Here is a 15,455-nt window from a genome sequence, read left to right as displayed (position 1 = left end):
TTTTTCAAATTGAGAAAGCAAAGGAAGGAGAAACTTCAGACCCCTTGGCATTGGAGCATTCTGCCTCTCTAAAGAGAGCTGTGATCATAGTCAGATTGCAGACAGAGCAGCGTATACTGGTGTATCCTCACTGTCTAGAAAAGGGCCTTGAGCTACAGGGGTTCTTCCTCATGGGCTTTGGAAGATCTCAGGCCACGGTTCCATCTCTGTTCGTTGCTGTCCCCATCCAGACCAGGCAGTGATAAAGGTGTGGAAAGACAGTGTAGTTAGTTTCAGTAGAATGCGTGTTTTGGTGAGATGGGAATGGGGGTCTTCCGGGGTTTGCTCTTTTGAACTTGCCTATTGATTATCATTTTTTGAATAGCCATTAATGATGTGTTCGTTTTTTTAACAGATAACTCAGAGGATTCTAGTTTGCAGAGATCGGTTTCTGTTGCCACTGGCCTAAACATGATGAAAAAACAGAAAGTAAAAACCATTTTCCCACACACTGCTGGCGCTAACAAGACTTTACTCAGCTTCGCACAAGGAGAGGTCATCACGCTGCTCATCCCCGAGGAGAAAGACGGCTGGCTTTACGGGGAGCACGACGGCACCAAGGGGTGCGTCCTCAGCGGGGGACTGGGCGGGGGTGGGGCTCACCCTGGGCTGATGCTTCAGGCAATGTGTCCTTTCCAGGGGGCACGCTCCGTCCTTTATGCAGCGTTTTGGCCACAATTAGGTGTATAGTTTAATTACAGTTTGTTGTAGTTTAGTTAACTGAAGTTACTTTATTGCAGACTATATTCTGTACTTAAATGCATATATAGATAAATCTGATGCATGAATAGATTATTAGGTCATATGCCAATCATCTCTGAAAGTAATTAGGTTTAAAAATTCTTTCATTTAAAAAAAAAGTGACTTTGATTTCTCAAGGATAATCCACACATCGAGTATATTTTGTTAAGATATAATGTATAAATTTAAATGTTATCCTCATTTCAACCATGGGTCGGTGCATGAGCCTTATTGTGACTAGGTTTTTGTGTAGATTATTCAGGTATTAAATAAAAGCAATATTTAGAAAAGAATCAAATAAAATTAATATTATTTATAAAGTATATATTGTTATATATATTTGTAAAGTGTATGTATATAAAAGTCTTAATTTCACCCAGTCCCCATGTGGGCCTTTATGGTGCAAATGAGCTCGTCTCATCTGAGCTTTCCCTGGGTCACTGGTGTGTCTGCTGCTAATACCACAAAAAGGGTTTTTCTCCCTGCTCTTCACCTGTAGGAGGGGCTGGTTCCCATCATCATATACAAAGTTGCTGGATGAAAACGCAAAGGAAACAGCCACCGCGCCCAAACCAAGGTAACACTTAAGTGTGACTTCTGTTTCCAGCAACGGGGAAACTCACGTGACCTGAAGTTTTCAGAATTGTGGCCTGGCTAATGCAGGCGAAGCCACGCTGAAGCCCCAGGTCTTGTGGAATAGTGGTCCGTAGAGACTGCTGCTCCCCGTTGATTTCTGTTGTCCACAAGGCTTTATTGACTGTGCTCTGTGAAGAGACAGACCCAGATCACCTGCTCTTTACCTCCCTCCACCCCCCGCAGCCCTCCAATCACTCAGTGTCAGCCGCCGCCCACCAGGGACTAGTCCAGCCCGCACATGTCAGCCTTTATCTTTTCTCAGCTTAGCAGCCTTCCCCACTGTTAAGCATTCTTTCTAAAATGGTCTCTGGCCTGTGGTTTCTTGACTTTGCACAATAGCCCTATGAGGAGTTCACAATTTTTAAAGGGAAGAAACTGAGGCATAAAAAAAGGTTTAATAACTTCCTTAGAACACAGTGCTGGAAATGACAGAGCCAAGACTGGAACCCAGGAATCTCTCTTTCCTGGGCTTTATATGTGTATTAGATAGTTGTCATTGGCTGTCCTGTGGACCCTCAGAAATGACATATACAAACTGAACTCCCATCTTTGCCCTAAACTGCCTCATCCTCAGTGTTTTCGCTGCTCACAGAGGGCTTTTGTTAGCTGTCCCGTGGTCCAGCCAGATCTTGGGCACCATTTTTGATGCCTCCCAATTCCTGTCCATTATATTTCCTAAATGTCTCTTGAATCCATCCACATATCTTCATCCCTAGCAAAATAGCAGAATAGCTAGAATGCCATTGTGCCAAGAATTAAGTAACATTTTTAAGATAATAAAATTCTTATTTTTCTTTAAAATTCTTAAATGCTCAATGTTTGCTAAGGCTTTTGCTATAGTCTTCATTTTCTTGTTGAGCACCTTAGACTAAATTAATTAGGAGCCTGCCCCATTAAGCTGTTTATCTTCTCCTTTTGTTAAGACTTGTAAAGAATTTCTTTTGAATATACATTTGTAACCAATAAAACATTAGTGTTATATGCATTGTGTGTGTGGGGTGTGTGTGTGTCTGTGTGTGTGTTGTAAAAATGCCCTCATCCTCTTTGATGATCATCTGTTGTAATCTTGGTTATAGGATATTTGGGGTACTTGGGATTCCGGTGGCAGGCTCTTATTATCTAACTTGTATTCTGTGATTTTTTGTCTTTAGCCCTACACCAGTAAGAAGCATCAGCACGATGAATTTATCTGAAAAAAATAGTGTTGTCATCCCCCCACCAGATTATTTGGAATGCCTGTACACAGGAGCAGCTGCAGAAGAGAAAGAGGAGGTTTCCAAAAGTACTTCTGCCCTTAATGTACCAGTGTCTGAGCCAGAAATCCCATCTCTTGTGAGTAAAGCAGCAGGGCTTCATCTCGTGTGTAAAATCCCTATCCCAAATCCAGAATATTCTGCCCTAGGAGGTGGGAGTTATTCCCCCTTAACAGCTTTGTTCTGCCGCCAGGATGAAGGCATGGTCCCTGTAGGGGCATTTCCTCAGTGCTCTGTCCCCTTCTTTGTCACACAACCTTTAACCTCCTTAACTTCAATCCTCCTTTGTTGTTACTTTATCTTGTCAGAGTACACATAGTAAGCCCATGGTTTGCTAGATTTTATCAGGTTTTTAAATCCTCCTTGCTTTTGGTCCTGGCCATAGTCTTTTAATCATTTAATCACCTTTTTCTTCATTTTCTTCAGTTTTCATACTGTTTTCTGAAGGAATGCTTATGGTTAAATGTGCTAACAATCCTTGTTACCTCAGAGAGTATTGACTCTGTACCAGGCCTGGTATAAACGAAGTGTGCACATTATCTTTAATCCTGAAACAACCCTGTAAGAAAGATAGTGGAGGACACGGTCTCCCAGAGATGCCTCCATCCATTCCCTCAACAGCTGTACATGGAGTATCTACTAAGGCCAGGCATGGTCTGGGCTCTGGAGATACAAAGATGCACAAGTTCCTGGCTCCTTTGGAACTAACATTCTAGTAAGAGGAGACAGACAATAAGAAATAAACAAATACCAATTTTAAAAGCTACGCAGAGAATTAAAACCGGGTGAGGAGGTGGAGGGATGGGGTGACAACTTGGATAGTTGTCACAGGTTGGGTTCACTGGGAAACAGGTGCTGAGACTGGTGTGCAGGGTGTCCTTGGAGTGCCCTTGGAATCCACACCTTTGGAAATGAAGGAAGCAGCACTGGGCAGAGGGAGACGCTGGGCTGAGAGCTCAGTGGCTGGGGTGGCCCTTGGCACTGCCCTGATTTGGGGCCACGGAGCCAGACCTTTATAGGCCTGCGTCCAAGGGGCAACATCCAGCCAAGGTAACTTCCGAAGAGCACTGTGAAAGCATCAGGAGTCTGCCAGCGCACTTCCTGCAGTTGGGGAGTCCGGGCCTCGGTCCTGAAGATTATCCAATAGAGGAGGAGAGCATGGTGGAGGAAAAGGAGGTAACTGGTGAGGCAAAAAGCGGCCCAGAGCACCAGTGGAGGAGCCGGCCATGGCCAGGAGCGCAGGCATGTCCACCATAATAGGCAGAGGCAAAGGGGTTGGATGTGGGTGCAGTTGGGTGGACAGTCTAGGGAGTTCTGTCTGACAGCTTCTGTTTTCTCCATGGTGACCCATGATCATCAGCTGGTGGGAGCAGGCAGAGTCGTGGTGAGCAGCTTTGAAGAAACAGAAGCTATAGAATAGGTGTTTGGAGAGAGAGAAGGAAAGAGAGAGCATGTTTCTGCAGAGTAGAAGGGATGTGGAAGGAATAATGCTGAATGCCCTTTTTGGATTTCTGGACAGGATTTAAAATGGAACCAGTCAGTGTGTTTGTGCTTTTCTCCAGCAACATTTTGCTGCTCAGGTTCAGACAAGAAGTAGCTAGGCAGGTGGTAGTACTGGGAGAGCAGTGGAAGGGAGCTAAGGGGTTTGTTACAGGGTCCCAGGCCACGGGCTCCAAGCTAGGTCAAGAGGAAAGGAGGGGTATGAATGGGGCGATGGATAGTGGGAAAGGGGTGGGGTTAGTGCCACTGGTAGTCCCAGCAAGGTCACATAATTGCTGGAGTGGAAGGGATTGGGAATGGAGGTCAGGGTGGAATGCGTGGGTTGGATCTTTTGGAGACCCGAAGCTGAGTGCGTGCCTGGGCTCTCAGAACACGAAGTTGGTGCTCCTCAGCACCAGGCCTCGCCGAACGCCCCCCAGGGATTGCTGGAGGTACATGCAGTTGGTATGATTAAGGTGTGCCACTTGCATTGCTTGTTGTTAAATTATTTTTCAATTAGGGTGGGGTGTTTTCTGTAGTGCCTTACATAAACCATCCTCCTGGACAATTCTGCCCCCATCAGTCATGGTTATTGATGACCTTTGTTCAGCTGTGAGTGGTATTTAGGCAGAACCTCTCAATTGTGTGAAACAGTCACGCTTCTAAAAACGTGCTCTGTGTGTTGGCAGGAGCCCTAAGGGATTCTGGAACATAGGCCTGGCTCATCACAGGCTATATAATGGCATGTTTTCCTCCAGGAAATGCAAGTTTTTGAAATCTCATTCAAACATGTCTTTGACTCCTCTTCTTAGATAAGCATACTGCACAGTATATTGTTCACATCTTTATCACTCTAAATTACTCCAGATATCTGACTCAAAAATTATTTTCAAAAGAATGGTATGTGGTTATTGAAAATGGGGCTTTTCCAGGCTATTGGCATGTCAATACACTTCAAAAAATGGAGAAAATTATTTGGAGGACCAAATATATCAAACGCTTATTTTATTGAAAACCCTAATATATGTTAAAATAAACAATATTCAGAATATTTGGAAGTGATCTTAAGGTATTTCTAAAAGCTTGAAAATTCTTGTTGAAGAAAAAGCTTTTACAACCACATGTTACAAAACTTAGGGTGCAGGCATAGAAGGTACTTGCTTTTGTGTCATCTGAGTCTACAGTGCCTTTTCCTGTTTTTCTTTATGTTCAACCAACTTTTTTTTTTTTTTTGAAAAAGTCAAACATGCATAAAAGCAGAAAGAATCATCTAATGACCCTGCCCCTACCCTGCCTTAGCATTATCAGTTGCTGACCAAACTTGTTTCATCTCTCCTCATCTGCCCCCAGATCATTTTGAAGCTAATGCCAGACTTCATTTCATCTGTAAATACCTAAAAGATATGGCTCTTTTTTTTAAACATAACTACAATACTGATATCATATCTTTAGATATTGACACTAATTCCTGAATATCATCAAAGAGTCAGTGTTCAAATTTCTGATGGTCTCATAAAAGGTTATTTATGGTATGTTTCCATTTGAATCCAGATTCAAATAAGGTCCATACAGTGCATTTAGTCTCTAAGTCTCGGGAGTCTCTGAAGCTATGTCTGCCCTTCTGTCTGTTTTTCCTTGCAGTTTATTTGTAGAGGAGCCAGATTGTTTGTCCTGGAGGATGTCCCAAGTCCTTCACCACGTTCCTCTCTCTCCTGTATTTCTGGGTAAATTGTTCAGTAGCTCTGGAGCCTCAAGCAGATCTGTGCTGTTTTTGTTGTTTGTTTTGCTGGGGCTGAATCTGGAGGCACACAGGTCTGGTCATCTCTCTCTTTGTGACATTAGCAGCCTTCAATGACAATTACCTCACTCCATTACTTTATTAAGGTTGTGTAAAGTCTTTTAAGGTAAAACAATGTTGCCCCAAAACCATAGTTAGCACTGAAATTATAAATGAAAACACTTAGCCAACACAGACAGTCCCAATTTTAGGAAATGAGAATGTTTTTAGTTTTAGTATTTTTACTGAAGATAGCACTGATGCAGTAGTTCTTACTACACTGAATTAGGTAAATTGAAAAATCCTGTTTTTAAATATCAATATAATTAATAACAATACATTATTCATTATTTAGCGTTTGGTAGTTTAAATATGATCCAACTTTATTTTTAAACCTCTTAGTGGACTGAATCTTAATAGACTGTCAGTACAAGGAGGCAACATCAGAAAATGCTGAGGCTGTGGCGTGGGCATGGGTGAGCCACCTCCGCCTGGACCCAGTGCGCTCAGCCCGCCCCTCAGCCGGCCACCCAGAGCTGCCTCCAGGCAGAGGCCAGGCCCGCCGCCCCGTTTATCCCACGGGCCATCTCCACCGCTTCAGCACCCCCATTTCTGCCTTGGAGCCTAGAAGGCTTTTTTAGTCTTTGATGTTAGCAGCCTCTGTTTTGGTTTCATATAAGAACATTTAAAAGTCCAAAATGTCTCATGACAGTGCCCTCCTTTTATGGGTTTAATGGTGATTTCAATTGTCATTCATTTTGCAAGTGTTAGAATAAAGAATGTTGATTAGCTCTTTTCTTAATGATAGCCTAAACCTTCCATAAAAAGGCCTGTTTAGCACTTCAAGCAGGTGTAGAGGTGATATCTACAGTGAGGTCACATTGATAACTTTGATGAATGGATATTTTGATGGTGGCAGGCTGCTGTGACCAACCAAACTTCTTTCTTAAAACAGTCAGATGGCATGCAAAGGCGGGATGAGGCCTGCGTTTGGGCGGGATCCCGTCATTGTTTATTGACCTGGTGACATGGGGATGAGTGAGACCAGCCCAGGTGCTAGTCCCGAAGGCAGAATGTTGGGGCTGTGGAGAGAAGCCCAGGGATGAAGAGGGTGACAGAGGAGGAGGGGAGAGGGTTAGGTCTCCTGGGAAGCATCAAGAAGGCTTCTTGGAGGAAAGCATCCGAGCCAAGTTCTGACGGATGAATTTTGACAAAACACAGCCTCCCAGATGTGCATTCTGGAAGTTGTACTCGTTGGTCCAGCTAATTGGTTGGGGTCCAGGCAGCAGTAGAAGCAGGGGGGTAGGTGAGCCAGGGTAGAGTGTGCCAAACTGGGGTGGCTGGGCTGCATCCTGGGGCACAGGATGGTAGCTTTGTCCTTCCTTCCATCTTCCCAGGCTGTCCCCATAGGGCGGCTTCAAGAGTGCAGAGAGATGGGTTAGGAGGCAGTGCAGCCACCCGATCAAGAAAGAATGGCATGGTCACCATCAGTGGGGAAGGGAAGGGGTGACAGAGCCAAATGCTACTTAGGAGGTAAAATTAAGTTACTGATTAACTGTTATAGACTGTATGAGACAAACAGTTGTTCTGTCTTAATGCTGAAGGCAAGTTTGCTTTCCTCATTTATACATATTGGAGCTCTTTTTGACAACTTAGGTAATTTTAAGCTGTGGATCTTTAACATGCCAACATTAAAAGAGGAAAAATACTCTTATTTGAAATTAAATTACACATTTAACTGCTAGAAAAAAAATACAATTGTTTTGTAGGTTCTCAATAGTTAAACAATCAGGGTACTATGGATAGTACTGTATTCATTAAGGAGGAGGTTAGGGTTTTAAAAGGCACCTGAAGTTAGAAATACCCTTCCACTTTATATTAAAAAGTTGTCTTTTCATGAGAGTACTTACATATTTTATGATCTGGCTGCCTATTAAACATGGAAAGAAATGACTTAATGGTGAAAATATGTCTAAAATTTTGTTACAGAATAAATTGATAATATGTCACTGTTAAGACAGAAAAAAGGGTGAACTCTTGAGTTAACATGTATTAATCCCATACTACCTTAAGTAAATGTGTTTTAAAATTTTTTCACCTCAAATGTTGCCATCTGCTAGATGCTTTAAACATATGCTGAAACAAAATTGCCTTTTGTTTCACAAAATGTATAGCTACACAAAGTCCAGATTTGGTTTTGTAAAAATTTAAATATCTAATCATTACACCCTTACTTAAAATACTTCTTTTAAAACAATGCTTTTTCTGCCAGGGATTTTCTTTTTTGGTAGAAATATTGGAAAACTTAGAAAGTATTAAACATTTAAATTGGTTAAAATTTTCCTTCCAGCATAACTACTATTAACATTTTATGATATTTCCTTTGAGATGGCTATAAATGTTTTAACCTTCCTTCCCATCACCCCACACACAATTGAGATTATTTGCTTTTTATCACATGAAACCATTTCTAGGCGTTCAGTGAGCCCCCTCTGGCCCTGCCGCAGACAAAGCCTGCCAGCCCTCTTCAGTCTCATGGAGCTTTCTGGGTGTCTGCCCAGCTTTACAACATTCCGGGAGGCAAACTGATTGTGGGCCCTGTGAAATGGAGAACCAGGGAGATACAGGTGTAAAATCCAATCTCAGAGTCCTCTTTACCAGTGAAACAAATACCGTTGTCATCTATGTTCTGTTTATTGAGGTCCTGTAAGAGGCTGTATTGTTTTTCTAATCTGGAGATTAATGGGGAAACCCCAACTAAAAAATCTTAAGGAAATATTAATTGGCTTTTTTATTTTTATTTTACTTTGAAATAAATTCCAAGTTATAGAAACAGTTGCAAAAACAATACAAACCCCATACACAGAACTCCAGCATTCCCTGACCCCCCTCCCCCGATACTCCAATCCACTGACTTTAACATGTTGTCACACTGCTATTTCTTTCCCTCCCTCCCTCCCTATCATCCATCATCTATTGCTCTGTCTTCCGAACATATGAGAGCTAGCTGCACACATCCTTGAACAAACACATTTACAATTCCCATGAACAAGAACATTCTTTTATGCAGTCCCATTAAGTGCAGCTAAGAAGTTCAAGAAATTCAACATTGATACAAAACTCACATTCTATATTTCCTTTTTTTTATGTCTCAACAGTGTCCCTTTGAGCCTCCTGTCCTCCATCCTCAGATCCCATCCAGGATCATCCTTGGCATTCAATTGTCATCTATTTAGACTTTTTTTTTTTTCTCTCAATTGTGGAAACATATATACAGTCTAAATCTTCCCATTCCATCCCCTCCCTAGCATTCCATTAATGGGTTTAATCACATTTAGAATGTTGTAATGCTATCACCTTCCCACCATCCATTACTAGAAATTTCCATTCACCTCAAATAGCAACTCTACACTCATTTCTTAACTCCCCATTGCCCCTCCCCCCATTTCTCTTAACCCATACTCTGCTTTTCATCTCTATGGTCATAGTCTCTGATAATTTCTTTGTGTTTACTGTGGGGCTTAAAATTAAACCCTTAAATCCATAACAATCTTGTTTTTCTTTAATACCAACTTAATTTCAATAGGACACATAAACTATGTACCTATACTCCTCCATTCCCCCATCTTTATATAGTTCTTGTCAAAAATTACATATTTTACATTGAGTTCAAAACCACTGATTTTTCATTAGGGTTTGTGTATTTTATATCATGTAAGAAGTAAATAGTGGAGTTACAATTCAAAAATTATTGACTTCTATTTGTATTCCATTGTGGTCAGAGAATGTGCTTTGTATATATTCAATTTTTTTTTTCTTAATTTATTAAGGCTTGTTTTATGTCCCAGCATGTGGTCCATTCTGGAGAAAGATCCGTGATCCCTAGAGAAAAATGAGTGTGCTGGTGATTTGGGATGTAAGGTTCTATATATGTCTGTTAAAATTCTCTATATCTCTTTCTCCTTTCTTTGTTTTTTCTGTTGGTAGGGCTCCCTTTAGTATCTGAAGTAGGGCAGGTCTTTTATTGGCAAACTCTCTCAGCACTTGTTTGTGAAAAATCTAAGCTCTCCCTCAAATTTGAAGGAGAGTTTTGCTGGATAAAGTATTCTTGGTTGGAAATCCCTCTCTCAGAATTTTAAATATGTCATGCCACTGCCTTCTCGCTTCCATTGTGGCCGCTGAGTAGTCACAACTTAGTCTTATGTTGTTTCCTTTGTATGTGGTGAATTGCTTTTCTGTTACTGCTTTCAGAACTTGCTCCTTCTCTTCAGTATTTGGCAGTCTGATCAGAATATGTCTCAGAGTGGGTTTATTTGGATTTATTCTGTTTGGAGTTCGCTGCACATTTATGCTTTGAGTATTTGTATTGTGTAGAAGGTTTGGGAAGTTTTCCCCAACTCTTTGCATACTCTTTCTAGACCTTGACCCCTCTCTTCCCCCTCTGGGACACCAATGAGTCTTAAATTTGGACGTTTTATTTTATCTATCGTATCCCTGAGATCCTTTTCAATGTTTTTGATTTTTTTCTCCATTCTTTCTTTTGTTCTTTCATTTTCTGTTCTGTGGACCTCTAGGACACTGAGTTGTTGTTCAGCTTCCTCTAATCTTGTATTATGAGTATCCAGAGTCTTTTTAATTTGGCCAACAATTTCTTTTATTTCCATAAGATCTTCTATTTTTTTTTATTTAATCTTGCAATTTCTTCTTTATGCTCTTCTAGGGTCTTCTTTATGTCCCTTTTATCTTGTTCCATGCTCTTCTTCATGTCTTTTATATCCTGTGCCATGTTTTCATTCCTCGATTGTAATTGTTTGATTAATTGGGCCAGGTACTGTGTCTCTTCTGATATCTTGATTTGTGTGTTTGGATTTGGGTTCTCCATATCGTCTGGTTTTATCATATGCATTAAGATTTTCTGTTGTTTTTGGCCTCTTGGCATTTGCTTTGCTTGATAGGGTTTCGTTTCGGAATGCAGACTCCTGGTTTCACCAAGTTTACGGTCCCTGTGGTTCTCACAGACCTTTTCCAGCGGGTGCATCGCTGAAACCGGTATTCTGGGTCACCTTCTGGTTTTTATCTAGTATTTTTCACGGAGGTGGTTTTTTGCCCTGTCTCACCTAGCCGCCATCTTAGGTTGTCGCTAACTGGCTTTTAAAAGTTGAGGAAGGCCCAAGGTTTGAGAGCCTCCCTGAACTACGCATGATTAGCCACAATTCCAGGAGCTCTTACCTCTGATCACCCTTTTTCATCTAGAGTTTCACTTTTCCTTATCTTTAAAATAAAAAAAGTGTATCTAATCTTGGAATAAAGAGGGTAATAGGGTAGTAATCCCCAAATAAGTACAGCATGCTTCAGAGATACACAAGATTAAATTATTGATATATATTCCATTTCTAGCCTTTTTTTTTTTTTACAGTTTTTGAATTAGCATTTCAAGATCCTCTGCAAACTGCAAAAAGGAAAAGAAGAATGTAGCTCCATCACCATATACATTCTCATGTACATCCTCTGCTGACATTGCTCTTTCTGTTAGACTAGCTACTACATTTTATCATTACTAATTCAGACTAGGTGTTCTAGCACACAGCTGTTGAAAACAAGCTGGACCCCTGCAGGAGGACAGAAGAAGGAAGAATCAGTGTTGCTGTAAGGAAAATAAGCTCAGGAGCAGGTGAAATTATGTTGTGTGTGTGTATTTTTATTAAGATTGTTCACATACCATACAATTATCCAAAGTGTACAGTCATTTGCCCCCAGTACCCTCATACAGGTGTGCATCCATCACCACAATTAATTTTTGTTCAATTTTTAGAAACTTTTCATTACTCCAAACAAGACATAAAGACAAAGTGGGGGAAAAAAAAAAAAAAAGGAAACTCAAATCCTCCCTTATCCCTAACCAACCCCCCTCTGTTGTTGACTCGTACTATTGGTATAGTATATTTGTTACTGTTTATGATAGAACGATGAAATACTACTGACTATAGTATATAGTTTGCAATTGGTATATATTTTTTCCCTATATGTTCCTCTATTATTAACTTCTAGTTGTACTGTCATACATTTGTTCTGGTTCATGGGAGAGATTTCTAGTATTTGTACAGTTAATCATGGACATTGCCCACCATAGGATTAAGTTTTATACATTCCCATCTTTTGACCTCCAGCTTTCCTTCTGGTGACGTATATGACTCTGAGCTTCCCCTTTCCACCTCATTCACACACCATTCAGCACTGTTAGTTATTCTCACAACGTGCTACCATCACCTCTGTTCATTTCCAAATGTTTAAGTTCATCCTAGTTGAACATTCTGCTCAACCTAAGCAACCGTTCCCCATTCTTTAGCCTCATTCTATATCTTGGTAACTTCTATTTCAGGTCTATGAATTTATATATTATAATTAGTTCCTATCAGTGAGACCCTGCAATATTTGTCCTTATGTGTCTGGCTCATTTCACTCAGTATACTGCCCTCAAGGTTTCGTCATCAACCCTTTTTTTTTTTAAGATGGTTTTGTTCACATGCCATACATTCCATCCTAAGTAAACAATCGATGGTTCCCTGTATAGTCACATATTTATGTGTTCACCACCCTTACCATTATCTATATAAGAGCATCTACATTTCTTCCACAAGGCAGGAGAGTCAAAGAAGATAGAGAGGCAAAAGAAAAACAAAAAAGAAAGAGGAAGAAAAAAAATGACAGCTAGGAAGCAGCAAAAGGAAAGATAACCTTACGTCAAAGTAGAATGAAGAGTCAGACAACACCACCAATGTCCAGTGTCTCACACCTCTCCCCTATCCCCACCTCTCATCTGCATTTACCTTGGTATATCACCTTTGTTACATTAAAGGGAGCATAATATAATGATTCTGTTAATCATAGTCTCTAGTTTACGTTGATTGCATCCCTCCCCCAATGCCTCCCCATCTTTAACACCTTGCAAGGTTGACCTTTACTTCTTCTCCCTCATGAAAGAACATATTTGTACATTTTATCACAATTGTTTAACACTATAGGTTTCACCAAGTTACACAGTCCCAGTCTTTATCTTGCCTCCTTTCTTCTGGTGTCCCACCTGCTCCCAGCCTTTCTCTCTCAACCATATTCATAGTTGTCTTTGTTCAGTGTACTTACATTGCTGTGCTACCATCTCCCAAAATTGTGTTCCAAACCTCTCACTCCTGTCTTGTACCACTCTATAGTGCTCCTTTTAGTATTTCCTGTAGGACAGGTATCTTGTTCACAAAGTCTCTCATTGTCTGTCGGAAAATATTTTGATCTCTCCCTCATATTTGAAGGACAGTTTTGCTGGATATAGGATTCTTGGTTGGCGGTTTTTCTCTTTCAGTATCTTTAATGTATCACACTACTTCCTTCTTGCTGAGAGATCCTCACACAGTCTTATTAAACTTCCTTTGTATGTGATGGATTGCTTTTCTCTTGCTGCTTTCAGGATTCTCTTTGTCTTTGGTGTTTGATAATCTGATTATTAAGTGTCTTGGCGTAGGCCTATTCAGATCTATTCTGTTTGGAGTACGCTGTGCTTCATGGATCTGTAATTTTATGTCTTTCATAAGAAATGGGAAACTTTCATTGATTATTTCCTCTATTATTGCTTCTGCCCCTTTTCCCTTCTCTTCTCCTTCTGGGACACCAATGATACATACATTCTTGTATTTCATTTCATCCTTAAGTTCCCGGAGACATTGCTCATATTTTTCATTCTTTTCTCCATCTGCTTCTTTGCGTGTAGGCTTTCAGGTGTTTTGTTTCCAGTTCCTGAGTGTTTTCTTCTGCCTCTTGAGATCTGATGTTGTATGTTTCCATTGTATCTTTTGTCTCTTGTGTTGTGACTTTCATTTCCATAGATTCTGCCAGTTGTTTTTTTGAACTTTTGATTTCTGCCTTATGTATGCCCAGTGTTTTCTTTATAGCCTTTATCTCTTTTGCCATATCTTCTCTAAACTTTTTTAATTGATTTAGCATTAGTTGTTTAAATTCCTGTGTTTCAGTTGAAGGGTAAGTCTGTTCCTTTGACTGGGCCATAACTTCGTTTTTCTTAGTGTAGGTTGTAGTTTTCTGTTGTCTAGGCATCTGATTTCCTAGGCCACCCCATCAGGTTTTCCCAGATGAGAACAAGCTCAGGTCACAGGAGGAGGAAATATTCAGTATCCAATTTCCCTGATGGTGTGTCTTAGAGGATTGAGACACCCTGTGCTTTTCTGCCCAGCAGGTGTTGCCTGTCAGCCTGTCACGGGCTGGTATAAGGGGGTGTGGCCCGTGGCTCTCCTTCCCCAGGCTCTGGGGTCTGGTTCTGAATGTAAGGCAGGTGGTAGAGCTGGGCCCCTCTCTTCTCTCTTGGGAAGCTGTGCCCCCTAGAGAGATGTCATTTGCATATAAACAGATTCTTTGTTTCTCTGACTCTGCTATCTCCACCCTTATCTTTGTCAGAGTGCTGTGATTTTAAAATGGCTGAGGCTTTTTCTACTGCAAAGCACTATGAGCTGAGAACAGCTAAGGCTTTCTCCACTGAGCCGCCCAGGTTGACAGAGAGAGAAAGGGACAGAAAGCCCCCAGATTCACCTGTCGGCCAGAGATAGCACCCGGTCTTCTGGGCTCCCCGTCCTGAGAGAGATATGTCCTTTGACTCTCCCCGGGTCAGTTGTCACCAAAAGCCTCTGTCTGCTTATTGGGGATTTGCTGTTTGTATTGAGCAGTTAACATTAAAACCGCAGTTGGAACTGGGCTGAGGTATATTCGCTTGTTCAGAGAGTGCTGCTCTCTAGCACTGCGAGGCTTCCATGAGGGAGGGGCTCTCGGCTCTCAGCGTGGGTCCAGTTTTTACTTACATATTTTAGGCTGTGATGTCAGGCATTCCTTCCAATTCAGGTTGGTGTATGATGAGTGGACAGTCCCATTTGTCTCCCCACAGTTATTCCAGGTTATTTACTAATTTTTCTGTCATTTATGAATTGTTCCTGGGGGCGTAACTGGCTTCTACTCCTCTCTATGCCACCATCTTAGCTCCTCTCTCTGAAATTATGTTTTTAAGAGGCCTCCTGGTCTTGGCATCCTCTTGCAATAGCAGCAGGAGGCACAGGATCTAATCTGTGTGTCAGGGAGCAGGGAAGCATGAAATGTGTTTAAATAAATGAAATTGGAGAATTTATAGCTCAGTGCTGTCCAATGGAACTTTCTGCAATGGTGGAAATGTTCAGAACTGCACTGCTTAGGACAGTACCCGCTGGGCACATGTGTCAGCTGAGCACTTGAAAAGTGGATAGTGCAACCAAGGAACTTAATTTTTAATTTAATTTAAATAGCCATATGTGGCTAGAGGCTAAGTGTTGGGACAGTCAGGCGTAGAGCATGCACAACAGAACTCGGCTCCATGAGCACTTGACCCAGAGTGTGGTGATGGTCAGGAAGCACCTCCCAGGACTCAGGCCCGAGAGAGGGACTGAAAAAGCAGCCTTCCCAGCCCGAGAGCCACCGGAAGACAGTCCTGGGGTTTTGCATCTTGA

The 15,455-nt window shown here is 41.4% G+C and overlaps 1 protein-coding gene across 1 annotated transcript in view; it reads left to right on the top strand.

Annotated features, from left to right (window-relative positions):
- Positions 1-15,455, top strand: part of BAIAP2L1 (BAR/IMD domain containing adaptor protein 2 like 1) — a 96,722-nt gene that overhangs the window by 73,552 nt on the left and 7,715 nt on the right. Inside the window, exons 10-12 of the mRNA XM_037813543.1 lie at positions 395-602; positions 1,280-1,357; positions 2,568-2,748. Of these exons, the coding sequence (XP_037669471.1) occupies positions 395-602; positions 1,280-1,357; positions 2,568-2,748 (467 nt within the window). The remainder of the gene's footprint in view (positions 1-394; positions 603-1,279; positions 1,358-2,567; positions 2,749-15,455) is intronic.

This window comes from Choloepus didactylus, chromosome 21 (genome assembly GCF_015220235.1).
Source record: "Choloepus didactylus isolate mChoDid1 chromosome 21, mChoDid1.pri, whole genome shotgun sequence".
Classification (NCBI taxonomy): domain Eukaryota; kingdom Metazoa; phylum Chordata; class Mammalia; order Pilosa; family Megalonychidae; genus Choloepus; species Choloepus didactylus.
The sequence above is the reverse complement of the archived record's forward strand: the minus strand, read 5'-3'. Positions and strand labels throughout refer to the sequence as shown.